This window comes from Impatiens glandulifera, chromosome 2 (genome assembly GCF_907164915.1).
Source record: "Impatiens glandulifera chromosome 2, dImpGla2.1, whole genome shotgun sequence".
Taxonomy (NCBI): Eukaryota; Viridiplantae; Streptophyta; class Magnoliopsida; order Ericales; family Balsaminaceae; genus Impatiens; species Impatiens glandulifera.
The window spans coordinates 52,327,533-52,354,823 of record NC_061863.1 but is presented as its reverse complement, the minus strand read 5'-3'; the positions used below and the strand labels follow the sequence as shown (position 1 = coordinate 52,354,823).

Below are 27,291 nucleotides of genomic sequence, written 5' to 3'. Positions count from 1 at the left end.
AATCAGGACTTAGATTCGAGATCGATACATTATTCGGAGTCTATTATATTGTTTGGAATAAGAAAATAGAAAAAACTTTTAATAAAAAAAAAAGAAAAAAAAGAATGATTACATTAAAAACAAATTTGAGTACGGTTCGGTGGGTGCAGGACATATAAATATCATCCAGTTCCGAACCCTGATAATTATATTTAAGATTTTTTTTCCAATTTACGATAAAAGCGAAGAAAAACCATACCAATCGGTTCAAATAGGTTATCGTGATGGTTTTAAATTGTTATCTTGGAATGTTTTCATTTTTATTTTCTATACAAAATATTTGACTAATTTAGTTAAGATAAATTTTTATAGGTCCAAATTGAATATTGGTGAATAGTTTAGGTTCAATTTTGGATTTAGAAGACCGGGATGGAAAAGATGTTGAAACATTTGGAGTTTTTTTAGAGGGAGAGAGTTGCAACAGAAGGAGGTTTTAGAGAGAGAAAGAGGGCGGAGCTGGGAGAGAGAAATCAATTTTCTTTCGATTTTCCAGCCTTCCTTCTTCTTCTTCTTCTTCCTCTCCCTGTAGAACCGCGGAGGAGATACAGAGAGAGAGAGAGAGGTAGGAATTGAGTCGCCTTTTTGTTTTATATCAAATCTCTTGATAATGTCAGTGTTATGATCTTTGGAGAGATTTGAGAGAGAGAGATTGAAAAATAAGAGACATTAGTTAGGGTTTCTGATCTCGATTTCATAATGAATGTCATGCGTCGCCTCAAGAGCATTGCCTCCGGCCGTACCTCAATTTCCGATCCGGTAATCATCTCTTAATTCTTCATGATCTGACTTTCATTCTAGGAATATGCGCTAGCTTATCTTCATCGTCTTCCATTTCACTGTATTACCTTCATAGATAGGCCAAATGCAAGAGTGAATGTTTATCGTCTCTACCTCAGGAATGTTGCGCGTTCCTATTCATTTTGTTCATAATCATATGCTTCTGTATTGTCTCTTTAAAATCATATCAGTTGTTTGCATCTATCATTATTATTCATTTTTTGTAACTTGTATTGGCGGTTTTGATACATGACATTTAGATATTCAAGAAATCTCTATCCATAAGTGCGGCAGGACATCTTTAATAACTGGTTCATGCATGTATTATCTATAGATTGCTAAATCACATCTATCTCAGGGGATTTTAAGCTTATGCAGTATCCATTTCACGTTCTTCTATACTAATACTATGCGATCACAAAATCCTGGTATAGGCATTGATGTAATCTATATTTCATCATTTTGGGACAGTAACTCATATTTTACTTTCTGATCCACAGCTATGTTATTTTCCTATATTTGCTTGTTTAAATCTGACACTGTTCAGCATTATGTGACTAGAGAAATAGGCAAATTATTTAACATTTGAATGATTTTCGTAGCCTTTCTTTGTTAATTTTTACTACGTGTGCTGGGAGTGTCCAAATAAATGCGGTTGTGGACTGGATATAGTTGTTCCATTTATAGTAACAAAGAGGAATATCACAAAGCTTTAAAGAGTTACTGACTACAGTGGCTATGCCATTGCACTAGTTTTCTGTTTGTGCCCATCGTTTGAACCTGTTTGTAAGATAGCACCAAGTAATGTGTTGCAAACAAAGTATGATAGCACAATGTAATGTGATGTAATCAATTGTCAACATTGTAAGCAACTGAAAATAATATGCTTAATTTCTGGTCACATCACAATATCCAACTATAATTACAGGCTGAGGATCCTAACATTGGCAAGGTGAAGGTTGATCAAGAGGTAGAACAGAGGGGATTGGGAACCAATTATTTGGAGGAGGAAGCTGCAAGCCACGCTGATCAAAATATTTCAATTGCTCAAGAAGCTGTTGCAAGCACATCCAATGATTCCTCTATTGCTCAAACTGATAAATCTGGTTATGATGAGCTTCCGAAAGAAATGCATGAAATGAAAATCAAGGGAGACAGAGTTGATGATAATGTAAAATATTACTGTTTTCTGGCTATATCGTTATATATATGGAGTGCATCGTTTGAATACCTAACTGTTTTTGCTTGTTCTACATTTTCTTTACATTATAAATTGTATGTTCATATTTGTAGGACATGGAAACTGTTGTTTCTGGTAGTGGAACAGAAAAAGGTCAAATAATTGTCACAACAATGGGTGGTCGAGATGGACATGAGAAACAGGTAACCACTTTAGTTTCTAATGATTTTGGTATATAAAAACCTAAAGATGCAATATTGTTCTATATGCATTTGGTGTGAATTCCAAGTGTTGGGCCGTTTATGATTCCTTGAACATTAAACTCATCGTCGGGTTCATGATGACCCTTTATGCTTAACTAAAACATAACAACTAATATTCTATTTATACTATTCTATGAACTTCCATTTCTCATAATCACCCTTTATCCCTAACCAGTAGACATCCCAACCACAGACTTCAACCAAAAGGCATTTGTCTTAACCCTTTCCCCTCGTATTAGGTTACTCATTAGAATGTCAATATGCATCCAGTTTGTGGTCAACTTGGTCCTCATTCTGGGTGCTTATTGTTTCCTGGGTTTGTTGGGTGTTTCTACTTGCACCAGGACCATTGGTCCTTTCTTTGAATGACTTGTACATATACTCTTCTTCTCTTGCAGACAATTTCGTACATGACAGAGCGTGTGGTCGGCACTGGCTCATTTGGTGTTGTTTACCAGGTAACTTAAAATTACCAAATTTATTGTCCCCATTTCTTGCTTGATTAGCTGTTAATTTATTATTCAGTCATTCTCTTGTTATATAATCTAGGCGAAGTGCTTGGAAACTAGTGAAGCTGTGGCAATAAAGAAGGTGTTGCAGGATAAGAGATACAAGAATAGGGAACTTCAGATTATGCGCTTGCTCGATCATCCTAATGTTCTTAAGCTAAAATCATGTTTCTTCTCTACCACCGATAATGATGATGTGTATCTTAATCTTGTCATGGAATATGTACCTGAAACTGTCTATCGAGTTTCAAGGCACTACAGTAGAATAAATCAGTACATGCCCATGATTTATGTGCAATTATACACATATCAGGTAAGAGATGTTTATACCTCAGACTGCTTAAGACCTGATTTCTTTCATACATGTGTTTAGATTCTAGAATCTTTATTATTATTGTTCATGTTTTTAATTTGCAGATATGTCGTGCTCTTAATTATATACACAATGTAATTGGAGTGTGTCACCGTGATATTAAACCACAAAATTTACTGGTAAGTCTTCTCTGTATATTCAACTCACCACTTGCATGTCACCGTGACAAGTATTGCATTCTGAAGCAGTTGCCATAATTTGCTAGGTAATGTTTGCTTAGGAGATATACCTAGTTTTGCTTTAAGCTCTCAGGGAAGAGACCTATTTCTTTCTCTATGTCATCTGTTCTCACTCTCCTCGAATATGTTTGAGATTTGGCCACTTCCACAGGTGTTAGGTTCAGTTTGTAGCTCATCCCATCTTAGTCGCCTATATTTAACCTAGATATACTGCCGATATGTGGGTGGGAAAGTTGTTTAACTAACCAACTATTTGAAGAACATATGCTTCTATTTATATATATTTGAATCTAAGACTTGGAGCTTGTTTGATGCTGAATTATTTGGAAATAATCTGGTTGTTTGGGAAAAAAACTTATTTGATATTAAGAGTGGTTTATTTGAATAGAAGTACGAAAATATCCTCAGTAAATAATATCTTTAAATGCCATGAATAATAAAGTAATGATAATTTTATATATTAGTTGATGATTTGAAAGACTAGATTGAAGAATTGATGGTTGATGGGATAGGGTTTATTTGGAAATTATTCTAAACAATCCACATCTTGGCTTAGTAGTTGGAAGCCCAATTATCAAATAGAATTGGAAGGTCAAAGTACAAATTTACCCAAAAAGAGTAGCGAGATAGAAAGAATAATTTCTCTTTATGGCATATCTAGGATTGATCACATGAGCACACCATCATCTACTCTGCTCTAATTTATTTTTAAATTCTGCAGGTCAATTCCCATTCTCATGAGCTAAAAATATGTGATTTTGGGAGTGCAAAGATGTTGGTACGTTTTGTTTGATGGATGCAATTTTAGAGGATTTTGGAATGTGAATTGAAAGAATGACTCAATCTTTACTTACTGCTGCAGGTTCCTGGTGAACCCAACATATCATATATCTGCTCCAGGTATTACAGGGCACCTGAACTGATTTTTGGAGCTACAGAGTACACAACAGCAATCGATATGTGGTCTGCAGGGTGTGTTTTGGCCGAGCTACTTCTTGGACAAGTGAGTGCAACTGAGTAGTTCGTAGTAGTATAAATCTGACTAAATGGAAAAACATGTTTAAAATCTTTCATTGCTGATTGATTGAAGGAACTAACTTGTACACCCCAACATTCATAAATAATATTGAAAGCTAAATCAACATATGTTTGTCATGTATTTAGTATCTATCAGCACACGTTTTTGAACTCTTGGGGGCCTTGTTTGATGTGGTTTATTTGGGATCATTTCCAAATAACTCACCATCCAATCTATTCATCAATCACATCATTCAAATCCTCAAAAACACCCTATATGTCTTTTACTCAAATAACCTTTTTTTTTTCATAAACTACATCAAACATGGTTATTCAAATAACCCCAGATCAAACAAGGCCTTATTTTTCTGAGCAGCATCTTGTAATGTCCGGTTGGTGGACCATTTTTACTTTTATTTTTTAGTTTCTGACAGTAAGTGATTATGTTTCCTGATGCAGCCACTGTTTCCTGGAGAAAGTGGGGTTGATCAGCTGGTGGAGATCATTAAGGTTGTAAAGGGAGTCTGTCATCGATCTGTATTTTTTGATCAATCATATGAGATTACCATTTAAGTTTTTTGTTTGTTTCCCTTTTGTGTATCTCATTAGATTCTTGGAACACCAACCAGAGAGGAAATTAAATGCATGAATCCAAATTACAATGAGTACAAGTTTCCTCAGATTAAGGCTCACCCATGGCACAAGGTATATCTGTAACTTAATGGGGGAACTTGATAAGTTAATAATACTGTTATTTATAGTGAATAAAAACAATGTTGTGTAGATATTTCAAAAAAGACTGCCACCTGAAGCTGTGGATCTGGTGTCACGGTTACTTCAGTATTCACCAAAGCTACGTTGCACACCTGTAAGTTGAAGCATATTTACATAGTACAAGTTAATGTTGTTGAGAATAAATTTGCATATTATTAAGTGCATTAATGTTATTTTAGCTGGAGGCATGTGCACACCCTTTCTTCAATGATATAAGACAAGCAAATTTATGTTTGCCTAGTGGTCGACCCCTTCCTTCTCTATTCAATTTCACAGCACAAGGTTGGTTGTTAATGCTTTCTTGAAATCCTTGAGGTTTTATTTTCTTGATTTGTTTCTTTCTGACCATGTAAAAATCGGATTGTTTTAGAGTTGGTAGGCGTTTCTCCTGAATTGCGTCAACAACTTATTCCTGAACACTTGAGGAAATAATCGGAGCTGGTGAAGCAGTTATTATACTGCTTATGGGAGAGGAGGGGATGTAAAGGAGGCTCTTTTTTTTTTTTATTAAAATTTTCATTTGGGGATACTAGTTGAGGGAAGGGAGAGCAGCTACCTAAGAAGGGGCAACATCCTTTAAGGAGATGTGGGGGTGGATTTAAGCTGTAGGTGGCACCTGTTACCTTTTATTTTTTATTTTATTTTATAATTTCCTCGTTTGGTTGTTGTATATGTAACTTTGTGTACTATTTAGGTGAGTTATCAATTGTTTTTTTCTTCAATTTTACTCTGTTACATCCATCCATCCACTTGTGGGAACATAGAAGTCTAAATAATTTGGTTGGGATGCAAGAAATCTAAGTTTTCTTAATAATTTCTCCCAAATTTTCATCTTTTGTGTTTTGTGACTTGTTTTTATCTTTCTTCTTTTTTGTGTTCATCATTTGGGATAAACTCACTTCTTTTTGGCTATTATTAAGCATTTTGTGATTGTTGCTATGCATTGAAATTATTAGGTTTTGAAGTTTGAAGACAGTAAAGAAACAAAATGTTTTTGTTAGGAATACCAAAAAGGTCAATGACTAAGTCATCTAAGTTAGTTGATCTATAGTAAGGAATTAACAGACAGTTCAAGAGCAAATTCAATAATAAGTCTTGTAATCATTAATAACACTTTTTTTTAGTTGGTCGTGTGGAGAGAACTATTGAACATGACCCTCCGGCACCAAATTATGAGTTTTTGTTTTCTTTTAAACAAGAATCTTTTAGTATAAATAAATTTTAAAATCTTACAATTTTAAGAGAGTACTTACTAACAAGTTTTATTTAAGAACATTATTTATTTTATAATTTTGCAATTTTTTTTTTATATATTTATGTATTTAATTTTATAAGCACAATACTTTTTTAGTATCATTTTGTTTATTATTATTTTTAATTAATTATATATATATATATATAAATAATTTTTAAATTAAAATTTTTATTTAAAATAAACTCTTTTTATTTATTAATTTTATAATTAACCAAGTTAATTACTTATAGTTTAGTTTTAACGATGGCTCTTCGTTTTAAAATTACTAATGTTTTCCAAGATATTGATATCATTGACAGTTTAGAAAAAGATTGACAGTTTAAAAAAAGAAAGAGATCTGATTGAAGCGAAACCTATAAGAGATGCACCCTCATGGATAAACTCGACTTTTTTTATAAATGGGAAGAAAATAACGCAAGACAAAAATCACGATGTAAATGACTTAAGAAGGAGATTCTAATAACAGGTTTTCCACAACTTTACAAACTATCGAAGAAAATTTAATCAGATATCTATCATTAAGGTGAGACGAGATTGAGATTGTCGAGGAAAACTTCATTCGGAATTCCATTCTCTCTTTCTATGAAAATCTTCTCACAGAGCCAGTTTCTGACAGACCGATTTTGAGAGGAAACAATTTTAACAAAATTAGCGAGCAACAAAAGTTCTCTATCGAACAAGATTTTACAATTGAAGAGATTTGAAAAGGTATTACAAGTTGTGATGGAGAAAAATCACCTGGTCCCGATGGATACACAATCACTTTTATTAAAGAGTCTTGGGAATTTATTAAGGAGGACTATTTGAGCTCGATCAAGGACTTTCATGTTATGGCTTCCTTTGAGAAATTATGAAATTCTAGTTTTATTGTCATTGTTAGGAAGATTCAAGGGACCAAAGAACTCAAACATTTCAGACCTATTAGCCTTGTGATGAGTTTTTATAAAATTTTGGCGAAAACTTTAGCCAATAGACTCAAAGTTCTTTTACCAGAACTTATTTCTCCTAACCAGATGACGTTCGTACAAGATAGACAGATCACTGCCGTTTCTCCCATCGCAAATGAGTGCATTGACTCTATTACTAGAAGTAAGGGGACGAATTGTCTTTGTAAACTTGATATCGAAAAAACTTTTGATCACGTGAGTTGGAATTTTCTCTTTTCTCTCCTCAAAAATATGGGTTTTGGAGTAAAATAGAGAAGGTGGATCAAAATTTGTGTTACTAAACCTAAGTTCTCAATTTTTATTAACGACAAGGTATTTGGGTTTTTCAAAATTCGAGAGAACTTAGACAAGGGGATCTTTATCATCTCTTCTTTTCACGGTGGTTATGGAAGGTTTGTCAAAACTATTCGAGAGAGCCATCAATGCTAGTCTTTTCACGGAATTAATATAGGAACGACGAGAAGACCCCACTACATATCCCACTTACTTTTTACTAATGATACTTTTGTCTTACTAAACCTACAACAGAAAACCTTCACTCTCTTCGGAAGATTCTTATTCTTTTTTAGGCATGTTCGGGGTTGAAGATTAATAAAGAAAAGTTTAAACTTTTTTCATCGGTAATGTTATTGACACCCAATCATTGACCAAAATTCTGGGGTTCAAAATTAGTTCTCTCCCATCAAAGTATCTCGACTTTCCTCTCGGCTAAATTCAGTTGCAAGGATATTTGGAATCCTATCATCAAGAAAATTGGAAATATGTTGCCACTTTGGAAGAGCAAATTTCTCTCTAAAGGCGGTAGATTGGTCCTCATTAAAAACTCCATCGCCACAATCTCAACATTCACTATGTCACTCTTTCCTATTCCTGCATAGGTGACCAGCAAAATGGACACAATCATTAGGAATTTCCTCTGGGATAACTCTAACTATCTAAAATCAATCATTTGGTGAGATGGAACACAACAAAGCTTGAAGTTGTTGACAACGGACTCGGAATCAGGGATTTCTCCCTTTTTAACACTTTGCTCCTCTGTAAATGGTGGTGGAGATTCCTCAACGAAAACACAAGTCTCTAAAAAAAAGCAATCATCGCCAAATATGGACTTCGAGATAACAAATGAATGTCTCTTTCTAGTAGAAAATTTATAGGTAGAAGCCTATGGGGGTGTATCTGTAAAACATAGGAGAAGCTGCATTCCCTTCTCATTTTTACGGTTGGTAATGGTAAGAAAAATGATTTTTGGAATGATTTGTGGCACCCAAGCGAAAAATTGTTAAACACTTATCGGGATCTTTTTAAGATCTCTAATAAAAATGAGACTAAAGTGGCAGACTGTTTTCATCTCACATCTAACCAAATTGTTTGGAGAATTCCTTTAAATAGACGACTTTCCACCAAAGAGGAGGGGAGACGAGTTCTCCTCATAGATGCTCTTACCAATATTTTGATTGACCTAGAGACTAACGACAAGTTTCTTTATCTGGCTCTCCTAATTTTAAAACTAACTACATTTGTCATGCGTGTCTCCAAAATACTCAATCTCGGTTTCCTTGAAAAGAGGTGTGGAAATAAAAAATTTCATCAAAAATCTCGTTTTTTAGTTGGGAAGCTATTAATGGAGGAGTCTTGACAACTAACAAACTGAAAAAGAAATGATTTTATCTCACTAGCAGTTGTTTGAAGAGTGAAGAATCCATTTATCATATTCTTCTACATTGTGCCTTACCAAGAGCTTGTGGACTCTTCTGCAGAACCTTCTTCAATTTCATTGGGATACACCATCAAAAGTCGCTGATTTCTGGGTCAAATGAATTGAATTGTGTCTAGCAACAAAATCGCGGACGACTGAAAACCAATTTCCCTCATCATGTGGTGGACAATATGGAAAGAAAGAAATAGAAGAGTTTTCGAAGGGAAAAATTATGGATACGAGTGTCTCAAATGATTTATGTTATACGCGTTCGCCTCAATCCAAAAAAATAGGGTTTGTACGAGATGATAATTTTTTGATCTTATTAACATTTAAAAATTTTATGTTGTTTTTTTATTTATTGTTTTGTTTTTATTTTTTTTTTAATGTTTAAAGGCATTTTGGTTCATTTTATTAAAAGTTAACCTTTTAAAAAAAAAATAGTTTTAATTTGGTTGGTAGAATAAACATAATAAAAAATAGTTGATTTTTAACTAACCGAAATACTGGCAAGTATAAAAATAATAGGAAAATTGAAAATGTTAGATATAAATCTCACTCCTCCTCCATTATATAAGATGAGATGATGAAACTTCCTAGTCGGTAGTGGCCGGTGAATTAGTATACTTAAGATCCCCGACCGGCCGGCGGCGAAAGCAGGAAGCTTTAAGAATTAGAGATGGAGAAGAAAAAGTTGCTGATTGTGGGAGGTACAGGCTATTTAGGGCAGCATATACTGCAACATCTTTCCGCCGGAGGAGGAGGAACGACGTCGTCTTACGATGTGGCTTTCACCCACCACTCGCCTCTACTCGCCGTCATTCCTCCTTCTTCGAGTCTCGTTTTCCAGGTCGATTTGCGTACCGGACATGGATTCCAAGCCATCTCCGAAGCCTTTGGCCAGGTAATTAATTATATGAAATCAATCAATCAATCTTTGTTAAAGACATGATTTAGCTTCATTTGTTAACACATTTCTCATCAAGCTCTGTGTGTGTGTGTGTGTTGATGTTGATTCAGATCATGAGATCACTATTGGAAAATAGGGGGGTGGGGGTATATTTGATTTCAAATAGTTTTATCATTTGAATATGAATGATGCAATTTTATTCTTCTTTTAAAACTAGGCTTTATTTCCAGGAGGAACCAAATGTATCTGCATCTGCATTCAGATAGTTGAATCTTTCTTAGTTTGATCAGGATCCTAGTAAGGGTCCCTTAAAATTCTCTTCTTTGTAAAAAGACAATTACTTGCATTATATTTAGGGTCGGTCATATGTATATATTTCATTAATTAAACAAGTGAAATAACGCATCCGTCATTGATATTCAAATGATTTTTGCAGCCCCATGTGGTGATCAACTGCGCTGCGCTTTCTGTTCCTCGCGCCTGTGAAATGGATCCCACAGCCGCAATGTCTATCAATGTGCCCTCCACTCTCGTCAAATGGTTATCGAGCTTTAAAAACCGCAACACTCTCCTCGTTCATTTGTCAACAGACCAAGGTTTCATTTTTATATAAGATCAAGGCCTTGTTTAATCTTGGGTTATTTCCCAATAATCATTTTTTTGTTTGTTTGTTTGTTTGGTTGGTTTCTAACAGTTTATGAAGGTATCAAGTCTTTCTACAAGGAAGAGGATGAAACTATTCCGGTTAACACCTATGGGAAGTCAAAAGTAGCAGCCGAGCAATTCATTTCCACACATTGCTCAAACTTTGCAATCTTGAGAAGCAGTATCATCTACGGACCACAAACTATCTCACCCGTTCCAAAATCCCTCCCGATTCAGGTGCCCAACTCTAAAACTGAATCTCAATTTGTTTTTCTCCAATAATTAATCTCTTAGTTACAACATTTGCAGTGGATAGACAGCGGACTTTCAAAAGGAGAGATTCTAGATTTCTTTCAAGACGAGTTTCGTTGTCCAGTCTTTGTCAAGGACTTGGTCACCGTCATCTCGACGCTGATTAACAAATGGACATCTGGTTGGTGTTAAATTACCTTTACACTAATCCTCCTCCTACCCCTTCTCAATATTTTGTGTGATGCAGATGGTAATCAGATGCAACTGGTTCTGAATATTGGAGGGCCAGATAGGGTATCGAGGGTTGAGATGGCGGAGGCTGTGGCCGACTTTAGAGGATATAATAGGTCGTTGATTCGATCGGTTTCCGCATCATCGGTATGTACTATTTATTTATTTATTTATTTATTTTTGATATTGTTTGACTGAAAACGACTAACCGAATTTGTTTGGTTGCAGGTGGACCGAGGCGTAAAGTCGCCGGCTGATATATCTATGGATATAAGTAAACTTGTTCATACTTTGGACATTTCTCTTACACCATTCAGAGTTGGTGTCAAATTGACACTTGAAGCAGAAGAAGAAGCTGCTGCTGCTTCATTATAATTTCACCATTGTTTTCAAATAATCCCATCTTTTAGACATCAAGTACTCTTTGTAAAAATAACATAATCAATCATGTCATACAAAATCGAGAATTTATTTATATTAATTATTATTTATATATAAAACCAATTTTAAAAAACAATTAACACTTTACAAAATTAATTATATTTGTTTAAATAAAATAATAATTTATTTTTGATTAAATTATATTTATAAATAATATCTAAATTTGATAAAAACTTAACTCATTTAAGAGTTTAATAAAAATGTTAAAGTTTTTCACTACTGTTCAACACAACAACTAGAGCCTTGTTTTCAATTATTTTATCTCCTTTTCCAATTATTAACTAAAATATTTTCATATCAATTTAAAATTTAAAATTTAAAATTTATTATATATTTATACTTTTTAAGCCAAATAACATAATTTTTTATAACTATAAAAACAAACGGATTTTGAAATGGGAATAGATAGGCTCCGCGGTCTTTAAAATTGTTAAGTCAGCATTGATTTGATTGACTGGTTGATTTTAGTTATGTTTATAAAAAAAATCTAAATATTAAATAATTTGGATTATAACATTTCTAATTCAAATATAAAAGAAAGTAAAAATAATTCTATCTTTATATCATATAACCACACTATAATCTAGATGACTTGTCAAGAAAAAAAAAATCTTGTAACCAAAGAAAAAAAACTAGTTCAATTGTAATTTTGACAACTTTTCAATGGAATTCCGATAAAAATATCATTTTCCAAGAATGCTATATATATCATCCACGCAGAAAACATTCGGACTAGGATACATTTTTTTTAAAATAAGATTTATTCTCGGAAGGAGGCTAGTCTGACCCGTAACCATGCACAAAACATTTGAACTAGGATACCTTAATTTTGAACCTTAAAAGACATATTTGAAACTAAAGAAACAAACGCAGTTAACTTCAGATTATGGAAAGAAATTAGAAGTTTAGTATTGAAATGAGAATAATTTAATTTTGAGCAGATCATACATAATAACAAGTTAAAGCAACTGAAACTCACCAGGAAATGAAAGAGGCTCCTTCTAATCAATCAATTCAGAGAGGTAAGGGTTGGTGTATTCTGTTTTGTAGGAGCACTATATGGGTAATTTCTGTACACTTTCCAGTCTTATTGCTCTTTTTCCTGTGTTGTGAGTAAGACTCTTATATTGCCAGAGTTCCTTCAATGCCTTGATTATCATCAGATGAATCTGAAGGTTGGGTTTTCGATTTGCTCTTCACGCTAGAGAATCCATAACCGAGACAACTCCCACTTGCTTGGCAGAGCTGTAACCAAAAAATGGAAATCAGTAGCTAACAAACAAATAAAGAGCAAAGTTCCCAGCCAAAGATGATGTACCTCGGTAAGCTCAGAAAGATGTCGAGACCTGAACTCATCGATTGCTGCAGCTATTTCTGACATTGGCAGTTTTGCCTGTTCAGGGAGAACACAAAGTCAACAGCACGCACACAACGTTATAATCTGAAAACCAGGATTTATTCCATAGAGAAAACTAGCACAATCCCACTTGATCTCATAGGTAAATACTCTTTTCACATTAACTACCCTTTGGGTTTGAAATGTATTTTTTTCATCTCAATTACAATTCAGAAAAATCTATATTTTTTATGTTAGATAATATCAGCTAAGTTAACTTGATTATCATCCTGATTTTTTTTATCTATACCAAACAAATAAAAAGTACACTATAATTTAGATCGTTGTATACTAAATAAAGTAATAAAGGGGATATAAGACATCTTCAAGTTACCCTTTCCTTTATAATAAAGAAAACTCTGGTAATACAAGACTCACAATCCTAAATCCACTATAACTTTTGTTGCTAACATTTTTGTACAATCATAAAAGGGGAATTAAGTACATCTTCAAGTTACCTTGCGGCCCCAATGTCGACAAGTCAGACACATCTACAACTGAAATTCTAATAGCAAAGGAAATGGATGCCTCTCATTTGTCATTCCTCATCTGACAATTATCAATTTTGCTTAGTCACTTATCCAAACATTATTTGGTTGTCGATTTCGCATTGGTACCCGAAATCAAGATACTTGTACTGGTTGATCAATTGATTAATAAGTTTTCCAAACAATATTTCAAACTTATATGTTATGGTAGGAGTCCTACTCATGGTGACCTGGTTGAACTGGGAGAGGACTATTTAGGGTCAATCTATTGGAGTATTGGTTAACCTGGTAATTTTGTTTCTTTTATAAAAATATACATCCAACAGCTAAGATGGAGCAAGTAATTCAACCTTTTACATATTGGGCGAATCATACCACGCCACGTGTACAGAAGCATGGACTGAGGGCCGTTAGTGGAAAGAATATTTGGTACTTTTAATTGCTACAATACTTTGTTATAGAGTACATTGAGTGGGAAAAAGAGGCCACTTGTGCTATATATAGTTAGCAATTGAATTGACTTACATTTCTATAGGAAAACTTGAGAGCTCAACCTCTTAAGTTCAATAGCCTATTCCTCTCTTATCCTAGCGTCTAGAATTGAGTTGTATCACTACAATGCTATCATGTTTATTTTTAAGGAATGACTAAACCTGACCAGATAAAGTTTCTCGTTCTTAATAGCAGAAAATTCTGCTTCTTACCTGTGCAAGAACGGCGGAAGCTAGCTGTAGACTTGGTTCCAAAGTCTCTGGTACAACCTGCAAGTTTTTAATTTAAACTCAAAATGTTAGTTGAAACATATAAACTGCATAAAAATTAAGATTTTATATTTTTTTTGTAAAAGGGAGATAGCAAAAGAATATACAGCTGTTGCTCCAGCTTTCTCCAAATTGAGTCCATGATCAACATCATGAGCACGGACAAATGTCTTCACATTGGGGAAATGCTTGCTCAAAGCCCAAACGGTTCTATAATTTGCACCAGGGGAGTCTAGGGTTATTGCTGCTGCACAAGCCCTTTCTGCACCAACTTTATGGAGAACCTGGTATTTGAGGATACCATACCAAACTAGATAAGCGAAGAAGGTAAGAGCTTGATTTTTGTTTTTTTTTTTGAGACAATTAACCTACCTCTTTACTTCCAGCATCACCAAAATAAACAGGAAGATCAAGTGCTCGACCAATTGCTACTCGATCACTGTCACATTAGAAAAAAAAAGTAATCTGGATGGAAGCCTATCAAGTATTCAAATTTCAAACTTCAATAAGGTTTTGGTTATAGAATTTTTTTTCCTACACTGTTAATAAACCAACAATGCCAGAATAATGATTTCTCAGCTGAAGCATCCGTGAAGATATTTGAGAGTTTTAAGGTCAGCAGTAGGTGATTAAATTCAGGATGATATGGCACAGGAAAACAGTATAGAAAATGAAAACTAAATCAAACATAAAGCTATAAGTTGCCATTTTCCCTTCTTTTTTAATCCTTTTTTTTTCTAGACTTGGTTCTCTTTTCTAGCACAATATCCCACCGCCATATGCCATATCCCAGTTTAATCAAAGCGCATTAAATATGAATCGAACTTACTTCAGCCTCATAATTTAAAATATATGTGTGTGTGTTCTCAGCTAGGAAACAAATATACACACTTAATATGCAGCTCTCTTCGAGTTGGACTGAGGAGAGGGTTTCTAGGACCTATACATGTTTTCATAGGCCAGGTACAAACACCATAAGTTTTTTCCCTTCCAAAGAATTTGACCTAAACAATTGTCATATTTCCTATATGACACTTCCTGCAGTTCCATGGCCTTTTTTCTATAGCTTCACAAAACACAGGCTGCTATTCCATAAGGCATCCATCTAAATAAAACAGAATTATTTCTCAATCAAGTAGTAATTTAACCTTTTTTTCTTAAACATGGGCAATATTCATGGTAATCCTTAGTTCATATGTCAGGAACTGTTGCATGGAACGCCTAATGAGAAACTAAAGGTGCATTTGAAAAAACTGAAAATTAAGTGTTGGATGTTGAAAAAACTGAAAATTAAGTGATAAGATAGTGTCATTGGCAGTTATGTTTAGGATACCTCTAAAGCATCTGCAAGTACATCAATTTCTATTATAACTAGAAAGAGAAATCAAAGCAGCACATGGAAGGATAATGCATGAAAAAGGCAATATGAAAGACAGCTAACAACCAAGGTCTCAGGCATATACCTTCTTACATCTAAGGCAACAAAAGGAATTAGTCGCTCTGAAAGAAGTTGTGCAATGATCTGCATACCACACACGAGACAACTTTATTCAGAAAACATGGATTTGTTATGTATGAAGTTACATAAAGAAGTAAATGCTCTCAATATATGCTTTCATCAGTGACAAACCTGACCAACACGTCCAAATCCACATATAATTATATGATCTTGCAGATCATCAGTCTGGATGGGAAAAAAATAAGAGAGATAAGAGTTTGCCCAAGTTTTTTCTCAATGATATTTTTAAAGCAAACTCTAAATAATTTTGTTTTACGCAGCAACTAAAACACAACAAAAAAAACCTGCAAACATTTTCACATAGAAAATAAGATGAGAAAATTAGTCTGATCCATTGGCTGTTATTACAAAGGAGAAAAGCGCAAGAGCTCAACCATGCAAGAAAATATAAGATTTACGTTCTATAATATATTTAGAACGAAGTTTCTATTGAATAAATCATCAAGACAGCTCTTCATAAAATCTAGGCCCCTCCTTTCTTCCAAAACATTAGTTAGTTAGCATATATCCAGCTCTCAAAAACAATGAGACAAAAGATTGAACCATTCAAAGATAGTTCAGTATAGAGCTAAAGCTGTTTTTTTAAGTACAGCAGTAGAAACTTAAATTAGTTTACCTCACTTTCCACAGGCAACAAACTGCGGACATCGTGTAAGTCAAAACGATTGGCTATTAACTGGCCACCAGCAGCTAACCATGGAGTGAGGGCCATTGAGATGCCAACTACAAGAAACAGTAAAGAAGACAGCTGCGGAGACATAATACCCTACAAAAATGAGTTAGCAGAGAGTCATTCTTTTTGTGACACAATGATCATGATTCATGATGCAAATGTACTCAAGTTTCTTTGTCAAACAGCATAATTGGGTTATTTTGTTATAAAAATTTTCAAGATGATCATTATCCAGAATGTATACATTTGTGTTATGTTTTCCAAAATCAAAATGATTTATTAAATAATCTAGATCATGATCCAGAAAAACTCAATACCAAATTAAACAAAAAATTACACTACAATTTGGACCATGATCTAGAAAAAATAATTTATATACCAAATGAAACAACAAGAGTCACAATATAATCTGGATCATGATCTAAAATTATTTGTGTACCAATTGAAAAGAATCACTATCAATTTTAACTTTGACAATTTTTCAATGAGACTGTGATTGTGACAAAGATTGTGACCAATTACTAATTCCCAAATAGGCTCAAAATAATTTTAAACATTTTCTTTGCAGGGCATTGAGTAACAGCCATCATATGTCATACCCCAAGCATGAAGTCAGATGGGGAATATACTTAGTTGCAGCTGATTTAGTAGTCTAAGACTCATAAGCTACTACATGCCTAGCTTAAAATGATTACAAGGAACTAAAACCAAAATGTGACATTCACCTCTAAGTGGTTTAAGTGAAAAGTGACTGAGTTACCCAGCAGGAACCCATTCTCACTGTTAGAACTAAAGGATACATAAACATGTACATAACAAACTAAGGATACTAGATTATCTGGAAATAGTACTTGGGCAAAGAAAGATCATCAGAGGAATACTAAAGGGTTTGTTTGTTGAGAATTTGATTTCTGCAAAACCCAATCCTTCACAAAATTATTTCTATTAAATGATGTTATTTTGACATCTAATTTGATTTATTACAACGTAATCACCCTAAAACACCTGTTAACAAAACATTGTATTTTATGATAGTTTATAAATATTTTTAATCACAACATCACATAAAATTATAATCCAAATCAAACAATCCCTGAGTTATAGATAACAAACCACGTCAAAAGAGTATCGTGAATGCAACCATAATAATCTCACACTCATATTCACTGAACAATCACTTTTCTCACGGATTTGGAATATCATAATCTTCCCACTTTCCTCATGTCCTTATCAGGCTCATATATCATGTTATGGATACTCCAATTTCTTGTGTAACATTAAACCACAATTTGAAATGGCATTGCAACAATGATCAATAGATGCCTTGAGCTAATTATATGGGCCACCACAACAAGCCCAAAGAGTGTTTCCAAAGGGTAACCATAAGTTGCAACCCTCATTCGTGTACTGGATATCACATGTAGGTGCCCCATTCATTTTACTAAAGCGGTTTCAATATGAAACTTAACATAGTCTCTACATCAATCAGAAAAATCTGAACAATGAAAGCCATCCCCTCAAGTTCATCTGCTAAAGGTATAGGGATTTGTACCATGAACAATTGATGGTTAAGCAAGGTGCAATAAAAATATCAACTTGTTAGAGAGCAAAACCTGATTAACGGCCTCTCCGAAAGCCACAAATGCAAATTCTCCTCCTGGAGCAAGTAGAAGACCAACTCTAATGGCGGAGATGAGTGAAATACCAAAAAGTCTACCAATAAAGGCAACCAATAAAGTCTTTCCTCCAATGAGAAGACCTAATGTACCCATAATAACAGGGAAATTTGAAACAAGTAGTTTTGGATCAATCGACATCCCAACCTGGCAACACAGCAAGAATGCTCAACAGTAAGTTTGATTAGGTCGTCAATCACATCCTATCTTTAGCAGAAAGTAACATTCTCAATAAACTAGGAGCAATTACAGTATTTTTCAAATACCATAAAGTGTGTACAAAAGAAATTAATTGTTCAGTCTTCAAAATATCCTTATTCTTTGTAATTCCAAATGTGGTAATAACACTGTCAGCATGTAAATACTGCAGTGAAACAGGGACCTACTGTCATGAAGAAGAGTCCCAATAGAAGGCCACGATATGGAGCGATGTCTGATTCCACTTGCAAAGAGAATTCTGTCTCCGCAAGAAGCAAACCAGCCAAAAATGCTCCCAGTGCCATGGAAAGACCAGCCTGTTTTTGTTTAAGTGAGAAAAACATCCTCATATATTAAATAAATCTGAAAGTTGATATTCAACAATATTACATACTCTGGCTGTAAGGAGACTGGTTCCCAAAATAACAAGAAGCGTATTTGCAGAAAATATCTCTGCATTTTTATTCTCAGCAATTTGCTTGTATATTGGCCTAAGCAGCTGCGAATTAGAAAAAGAAATGTAAAATGTGACATCAAAGAAACAAGCATATAATAATAGGTTGATTATTGTGCATTTCAAAAGATTTCCATTGGTTGACAATTATGCATTTCATAACCCCTTCTTGTCTAATCAAACCCTAGGGAGTGTGCTACATTGGTATCAGAGTTGCATGTTCGCGCTTGTACCATTGTTATCTATCTATCCTTCTTTACAGTTCTGTTATTTTATCTAAAATAAAATCCTTGGTTTTCTTATATCTATCATCATATCATTGGCAGACATAACCATCATCCACAACATCTCTGCCAAAAGAGGTGACAGAACCTCTAATACAGTGAATGCAAAAAAACACCACCGCAATGGGAAGTAATGTTACGTACAAGAGCTACGTCAAAGCATTTAGGCCTAAAGATGAGCTTTGCTTCGCTTGTTGGTATAAATAGATAATGATTAGTATTTATGTTTATGTATTATTAGTATTGGTATTGCCTGTAATAGAATTAGATAAGTAGTATTAGTATTTCAATTAAAGTAGAATTTAGATTAACCTATTATATATATATGGACTTATGTAATCAGTTTAAGTGTGCAACCGAATCAAATTTATGTTATCTTATCCTTTTGAATTCTTCTTGACTTCTCATTTCCCTTCTTGGTCTAATCAAATCCTAGGGATGACTGCATTAACATCATAGAAACAAGCACATAATAATAAATCCCCCCCTTAGATAGCACAACAAAGATACCTTCATTGAAGTTCTATGAGAAGGATGGATAATTTACAATTTCAAGCATGAAAGGAAATTACAAATTTTAAAGTGCTTTTCTATAAAACACAACCAACATATAACTCACCAAGCGTCCTCCAGCGATTATTGCCGTAATGGCTACAATAGCCTTTACAGCAGCCAAACCAAGAGCTTCAGCAATTGCTTGGAACCCAATCTGTAAAATACAAAGTTATCTCTAATGAAGAAACCAGTATTAGCAGTGTTAGGTGAAATAATTAATTGTTCTAGAGCATACTAATCGAGAAATGAATACCAAGGGGGAAGAATGAGAAAAAAAAAATCTTCATTTCACTTCAAAATCTCCAACATTTGTGGATAAGAGTAAGTGATGTCTTCTTGTTGATTAGTGCACAAAACATGCTTCATGTACAAAAATAATAGAACCTATTACCCCTCCTTTTGATGAATTGGGTGAAATAAGAGGTATAAGTATCAATAGCACCACCACAGCCAAATCCTGGAGGAAAATTGAGAAAGAAAATAAGAAGATTTTGACTCAAAGATGCGACAAACAATATAATAGAGCCACATAAGATTAAAATGAAGCAAGGTAGAAGTATGTATGGAGTTAACCTAAGTTAGCCACCGTGACATAGGAGAATAAAGAAAACAATGAATGAAAATTACCATATTTCATTCTTCATATCGAGCTAACCTAAATTTAGCACTTCAAAACTAATTTATGATGGATTTACTTGATAATAACTTTCAGAAAATGGATGGAGATCATAATAACTTGCAGAAAATGGATGGAGATCAGCTAAAATGACTAGGGAAAACAGAACTAGCAATTTTAAGTCAAATCTGTTTAAAATATAGACAGATAACAATGTGTTACAAGAGAGCCATAGGGTTAGTTAATCTAACCCTGGAATAAGCTGACATGGTTAGAAGCTGAGACAGCAGGACTAAATAAGCTGAAGAGAACAGCATTTAACAATTAGTAGTTCATTCAGTTGAAGAAGTTAACAAGCTACGGTTAGCAGCATTATAACAATAAAGTGACGATTAAATGGATTAAGAAGGAAGAAGGCGGGAAAAGAAGTTTTGGATTATTAGCTAGTCTGAATTCTCTCTCAAGGTTTCTCTAGTTCCTTTACCTTTTCTAATTCAATCTCAGATTCATCATCTCCTCTAATCATACTTTTCATATGTAGTAGGCTCTATCAGTAACTACCTTCTATATTCTACAGATTCTCCATTCTCCATTCTCATCTGTTACTATCAGGTACTTATTCCTTGTTCTAAGTCTAGGTTCTACTGTTGAAATTAACTCCTACTATGCACAATGGCACCCAGATAATATGTATCCAAGAATAAGCATGTCCACTAACAAAAACAAATTTGAGCTGAAACAGTTTTATCTTAAAAAAATATTGAAATCTAAATCCAACATTATTGAATAGCTTCTGACTTCTGAGATCATGGAATACCTGAAATAGTAACACAGAAAACGTAGATCGTCCATGACGAGATGTACTTTCACCTCGTTCCTGTAATACCTGCATAAGAACTGGAAAAGTTATTTCCCTGGCTAGCTAAACCCGGAAATATTTGAATGGTGGTAGCTGATGCACATATGCTCATGAGGCTTGGAAATACTTTCAAAATAATGAACTTTATTACAGCATATAAAAGTCAAAATGAGGGATGGGAAAATGAACTTTACTGAACTTTATTACTGTTGTGAGTTCATTTGATATATAGATTAACAAGAATCCAATGTTCTATTACTAATTTGAATTAGTAATAGAAGTTTCATTTTAAGTTAAAGCTTGTACGTGAAAGCTACATCTTACATACAAACATCCTTCCAAAAAGTGAGAAATAAGGGAAAGAAGAAAGAAAATGAGGGATGGGAAAAGAAAGCCTGAAATCCTAAGGAGAAGCATCCTAAGGAGAAGCATCCCAAGGATGGAGATTCAAGATAAATAATACCATAAACACTGCTCAAATCTCAATCCAATCCACTCAAAACACAAATTCAAGGCAGCAGATCACAACATCTGAACTAAAACAGATCCATGAAGATGATGATGAACTAAAGGAAATATCAGAGGCAAATTATGAGGACTTCATAAGTACTCTTATGGATGATCCAAGTAGAAATTTCAGCCTTGTTTATCATGCACCCAAAAGCTATAATGATTTATATTATTTGCTCATGCATATTAAACTTCATATATGAGTTGATATTTGAAAACTTGACAGGCACAATATCAATCAACAAGAGAAAGAGTAATTATTCCGAATATGTTGAGGCAAAAGTTTGTTTTGCCCACGAAAACGATTATGTCGTTTCCCTATTTTGGGATATTTTTAATGAAAGGACTATCAGTCACTCTTCTCAAAAAAGAGAAAGAGAGAGTAATAACAAATACAACAATAGTAGGGAGAAATCCTTTAGAAGAGTTACAATTCAGAAAACTCATCCTAATTAATTGATAAGAGAACAACAAATAGATTAAGTATTTAGAAACCGATAAATAAAAAATCTAAAAACTAAAGATCCATAATAATGAATCAAAAGTTATTCCCAGCGGGTAGTCGGTTTATAGCCAAAAACTGAGTTTCTTATGGACCATGCTAATTTACACAAACTTCTCTTATTTTTACCTGAAGGACAACAGCTGTAGATGACAATGCAAGGCCATTACCAATTACAATTGCAGCAGGACCAGGCAGTCCAGAAACTAGGTGAGCCACAAGTCCAACAACAGCAGCTGTCACTAACACCTGAACATTTTCTCCAGAGTCATGATTATGTAAGAAGGGGTCCAGCTTGAAAACTTTTCAAGTGGAACTAATAGCACATAAGGATATTAAGTTGCCAATCACCTGAGCAGTCCCTAATCCAAAAACATATTTTTTCATTGAACTGAGTCTTTCAACAGAGAGCTGTAAGATGAACACGCAAAAGCTTAGGAATCTTCTTGTGACAGGTAAAGCTGAGCTAGGAAGAAAATCTTGTGGTCCCTACCTCTAATCCAATATTGAAGAGCAAGAAAACTACTCCAAATTCAGCTATTGCCTTTGTAGCATGTACATTGCGAATAATAGAGAGTCCATAGGGTCCGATTAAAATGCCAGCAACCAGATACCCAAGTACAGGACTGCCTAAAAATGAGAACAGGTATAAGACATGTCATCAATGTAAAACATGGATATAGAAACTAAAACAATAAAACAAGAGCTACACTCGCAGATATGAACTAAATCAAGGAAACAAACAACTAAACTCATGAAGATTTTCTCTATAGGTAATTGATGGGAAAAAGACAGAACCCTTAGACCTACTATATGGAATTCATGAGAATGAACCAACTAGAAAATGACTTTAGTTCAGTATAGCCAATGAATAATAAAAATAAAGAGTGTCTAGAATCTAGATAAGAAGCTTGAAGTGAAGCTACCTAGGAGGACCATGATATTGTTTTGTGATTGGATATTGCCAAATGTTATCAGCACTATATACTAAAAGTCACAAAATACACCATGCATATGGACAAAAAAAAGGAGGAGATATAGAAGCTCCAAACAAATAACAAAATCGGACTCGCACTTCCAGAGAAATGGAGAATTATGTTACCTCCAGGTATTTTCTGGAAAACAGGCACAAAAATAACACTAGCCAGCAATAGCCACAACATGTCAACAAGGGAAGCTTCTTCCTCGTTCATCTGAAATTTCCAAGGGGAAAAAGATTGCACATTGTAACTTGGATTAACTGATCATACAGAACATAGAAAGTAATCTTCAGATTGTTTCATAAGACCTAGAATGTCGTTTAGAAATGTGCACTGCAAGTAAATTTACAAAATTGTTATTAGTCTTGTTTAATTGGATCTTTCAATTTTCCATGGTATGTAAAAGAGTAAATTTGAAAACTTGATGGATGATATTTTTAAAAATATAATATGCCACAGAAGTATGACATTCAAATAGGAGCAGTCATCGTACATGCAGGGATAAAGACAGCAGTAGATTTTGATACCTTGAGTTTCAAGTGCTAAAGAATATTGAAACAACACTTAATGAGTACCTCTTGATGTGGAATCATTTTCATAAGTTTCTTAATTCTATTTGGCAATTTCTGAACTTGGTAGACAAAACGCTCTGAAGTTGTTGACACTTCATCAATACTTGAGGTGATAACATCTGGTTGTTGAAATAATTGGTTGATACTATCTGCCCGTTTCATATAAAAGGCAACCCTGAGGAATATATTAGCAGTGATAGAACTGTTATGTGTCCACAAAAGATACTGCAATTTCTATGCATAATAAGAAAGAGTCTCCTACATTAACTTGAATTTATTTAGCTTAAAAAGTTCACATTAATAGCTAGAATTTGTATCATATAAATCATGTACTCAAGCATCCAATGCAACTAAGAGAGAAAATCCGATGCAACTAAGAGTTAATATCGAAATTCTGTCTCATGCACTTCTCCTACTACTACACATCCAAACTTTCTGCACCAATATTCGTTATTAGAGGTAAATTCCGTACCATACCAAATTAAAGTATGCAAATAGATAGATGGAGTATATTTTGAATTTGGATCAGAGGAAGAACTCTCTGATCTGTTTTGTATATATTATTATGATCAATTACAGCAATAATATAATGAACTTTATAAACACTTGTACATATACACAATATATTTCTTAATGAGTACTTTGAGAATATTTATTTTGATTTAAGAGAGTATCAACTATCATTGACAGCTTTGAAAGTCTCGATGTAACATGTATTATGTTAAGGTAGAGAAATCAGCAGAAAAGTGAGCATGATTACTTACCCAGCACCAATAAGCAATGAACCAACAATCAGCTTAGGCAATTGCTTCCAACCAGATTCCACAAGACCTTGGAAAAATGATGTTGGTGAGAACTCTGTGTCATCCGAAGAAAAGAAAGAAGCAGAAAAGAAACGAGATGATTTCTTCAGTAATGCTTTGGGAGAATTAAGGGGTGATCCGTCTCTGGTAAAGTCCTTCTGAATATCAGGCTTTTTTGTTTGAGCCGTAATTTTGGACTTCTCCAAATCTGATTCAATTTCTTTTAATGATTCAGAACTTGGTTTCTTGTTATCCTGATCACTTTCATAAGATAAACTAGAGTCTTCCAGACCCTTTCCAGGTCCACCAAACTGGCTTGGAGGTGTAACATCACCTAACAAAGAATCAATTTCAACCACTAGATCCACATCCTTTCCAATAGTGTTATCTCCTGACTTTTGCTGATTCACCCCTTCCTCCTCGATGATTGTCTCTTCACTTGAAACATAGCCTTGAGAGGAAGACCCACTTGGTTGAGTTGATATTTCTGGGATATCAATTTGTGAAGAAATAATTTTCTCTGCTTTCTGTAAAGGAATCTTGGCATCACTTACACGTTTAGCAGCTTCAAGTTCAAAGGCAACAGCTTGTTCTGCCAAAAGCATTATGCTTGCCACGTCTTCTTCTGCCTTTGAAGCAATAAGTTCTGCTTTCTCTGCAATATCATTTAATGTATCTACTTCCTTCTGCAGCTCCTCTTTTCTGCATTGCACCCGTTTCAGTTCTGACTCGCAATTGGCCAATGTATTCTGGCACTCTTTAACATCATTTTGCGCAACCAAAAGTGTTTCTTCCCTTTTTGTCAAAGAGGCCAGTCCCTCCTCGTCACTATCATATTTAGAGTCACGCTGTCCTGAAGAGTCTGGGGAAACATTTATTTTCTTTGCTGCTTCTAATGAATCCATTGCCACCTGAAGTCTTGCTTCAGCCAAAGAAAGGGCCATTGTTGCTTTATGAGCAGCTTCTTTCGTAACAGCTTCTTCACTGGCAATCTCAATAACAGTTTGTAAGGTAGAGTTAACATTATTCCAAGCATTCGCTGCTTCATCCTTTAATGCAATCGCAGTTTCTGATATTCTCTGAGCCTTCTCCTCAAACATGGTACTGTTGAGCCTCGTGACCTCCAATTCATTAAGGGCTTTCTGCAACACTTCTCTCAATTCATCCAAGCTAGGCACCACCTTCTCTTCACCCCTGACCTCCGTTCCTGAACTATTCAACTCTGTACTGGTATTATTATCCATTCCTTGGCTCTCTTCAGTATCACTTTTAACCCTGTTGTTGCCTTGGTCATCCCCATCTATATAAGATGTGGAATCACTGCCTTGGCAGCATAACTGTGTTGTTCCCAGGGAAGTGTAGAAGTCATTACTAAGAGTGGAACTGAAGTAGCTCCGTCCCCACAACTCTCTACCAACATCTCCTTTAATCAGATTTGAATACATAAATCTAGCATTGAACACAGGCATATACTTAAGTTTCTTTCTGTAACAGGCTTTGATTCTTGTGTTTCCACTAAAACTAGAACAGGAACTCCTCCCTCTAGATTTCCAGTTTGTATCCAACTGGTATATCTCAAAACTGGCGCCGTTACCACCGCACAACATGTTTGAATTCCGCAAACTATAAGTCAATTCCATGTCTAACTCTAGTATTCTCGTAGATACAGCATGCAAATCAGCAACACTACATATAATAGGATTCAGAAACTCCTGGTGGAAAATGAAAAATGTAGACTAGAATCAGATTCAAAAGGCCAACTGACTACAAGCTTAGTTACTTAAATCCTATCAAATGTTAAAGATGTCAAAGAACACTTCATTTTATCATTTTTTGTAAAAATAATAAGGAGAAGTATGCATATCCATCGGATAAGAGATACCTAACTGCATATATATAACTAATTGGAAGATTAAATCATGCAAACTGATGAGAAGTGTTATCGAACTTACCGATCATGACTCGTAAATGTCGAGCTTAAAGGTCCGGATACGAAAATCTATGGAGAGTTCTTAATGAAGAGGAAGTTGTTCGAGGAAATGAAAGATTAACGAGTGTTCCAGTTGAAGTTCGCCATGGTTGAAAGCTTCTCTGAGAGGGAAGAGCGACGAACACATGTAAACGATGAACATTTCCCTCTTTTTGGGACTTGGAAAAAATAAATAACAAATTACATTTTTTTTGGATATTTTTCAGCACATTTACATTTATACCCTTACCTTTTCGTTTCAATGTTAAGGCAAAAAGGAAAGAAAAATATTGTTTTTTTATATTAATAAAGAAAATTGTAAAGCCAGGTGCTGAGGTGACGTAACTTTTAAGGGTATATTTTGTATTTTCGGAATTAATTAAAACACTTAAATATATATTATGAGGTCACTTTTAGAAGTATATATATCTATATCCAAATTTTTATTTTTATTTTTATTTATAGTTTTATCCTTAGTTATCCACTCTTATGTCAATTCTTGAAAACTATATATTTTATTTATTTATTTTAAAAATATTTCTGAATTTAAATTAGTTAAAAAATTGAGAAATAATTTCTAAATACGTTTTTAGTTACCTATTATATAATATGCAAGTTACAACTACTTTTTGAAAATATTTTTTTTTATATATATAAATTACTTATTTTTTAGAGTGAATAACAATATTACAAAAAGTGGCTTTACAAGACTACAAAACTTTTTTTTTTGGCAACTGAAGTTAAGATAGATAGGCCTAGCTTCAGCTAGTAATTTATTTATTTACTTTTTTTAATTAATTTTTAATATATATTCAATATTTCTATAAAATTTATTTGTTGTCAAAATTATAATATTTTTAATTTTACTATGTTATTAATATTTAATAAATATACTCATATTAAAATAAAATAACACTATTTTTTTACGCACATAAATATATTAAATAACGAGTTAATTTATTAAATTAATATGTGTTTTTTTACAAAA

The 27,291-nt window shown here is 34.0% G+C and overlaps 3 protein-coding genes across 3 annotated transcripts; 2 read left to right on the top strand and 1 right to left on the bottom strand.

Moving 5' to 3' along the window:
* The first annotated feature begins 452 nt into the window (after window positions 1–452).
* Window positions 453–5,833, top strand: LOC124925890 (shaggy-related protein kinase theta-like). Its single transcript, XM_047466013.1, has 13 exons — window positions 453–795; window positions 1,745–1,987; window positions 2,110–2,199; window positions 2,658–2,717; window positions 2,809–3,081; window positions 3,186–3,260; window positions 4,042–4,098; window positions 4,183–4,323; window positions 4,797–4,847; window positions 4,947–5,042; window positions 5,122–5,205; window positions 5,291–5,393; window positions 5,482–5,833. The coding sequence occupies exons 1-13, from the start codon at window positions 736–738 to the stop codon at window positions 5,541–5,543; spliced, it is 1,395 nt and encodes a 464-aa protein (XP_047321969.1). The 5' UTR covers window positions 453–735; the 3' UTR covers window positions 5,544–5,833.
* Window positions 5,834–9,571: 3,738 nt separating this feature from the next.
* LOC124926635 (methionine adenosyltransferase 2 subunit beta) lies at window positions 9,572–11,538 on the top strand. The gene is made up of 5 exons (XM_047466900.1): window positions 9,572–9,913; window positions 10,356–10,515; window positions 10,614–10,801; window positions 10,874–10,997; window positions 11,064–11,538. Exons 1-5 carry the CDS (start codon window positions 9,689–9,691, stop codon window positions 11,243–11,245), a joined length of 879 nt encoding a protein of 292 aa, XP_047322856.1. The 5' UTR covers window positions 9,572–9,688; the 3' UTR covers window positions 11,246–11,538.
* An 806-nt stretch (window positions 11,539–12,344) lies between these two features.
* On the bottom strand, window positions 12,345–26,041 carry LOC124926161 (K(+) efflux antiporter 2, chloroplastic-like). Its single transcript, XM_047466340.1, has 20 exons — window positions 24,296–26,041; window positions 23,535–23,706; window positions 23,082–23,172; window positions 22,473–22,609; window positions 22,331–22,390; window positions 22,109–22,228; window positions 20,926–20,994; window positions 19,884–19,949; window positions 19,557–19,646; window positions 18,594–18,698; window positions 18,388–18,516; window positions 17,939–18,148; window positions 16,269–16,418; window positions 15,764–15,817; window positions 15,597–15,655; window positions 14,506–14,572; window positions 14,241–14,417; window positions 14,077–14,133; window positions 12,807–12,881; window positions 12,345–12,733 (listed from the first exon to the last, which is right to left on the bottom strand). The coding sequence occupies exons 1-20, from the start codon at window positions 25,972–25,974 to the stop codon at window positions 12,611–12,613; spliced, it is 3,690 nt and encodes a 1,229-aa protein (XP_047322296.1). The 5' UTR covers window positions 25,975–26,041; the 3' UTR covers window positions 12,345–12,610.
* Between the last annotated feature and the right edge of the window lie 1,250 nt (window positions 26,042–27,291).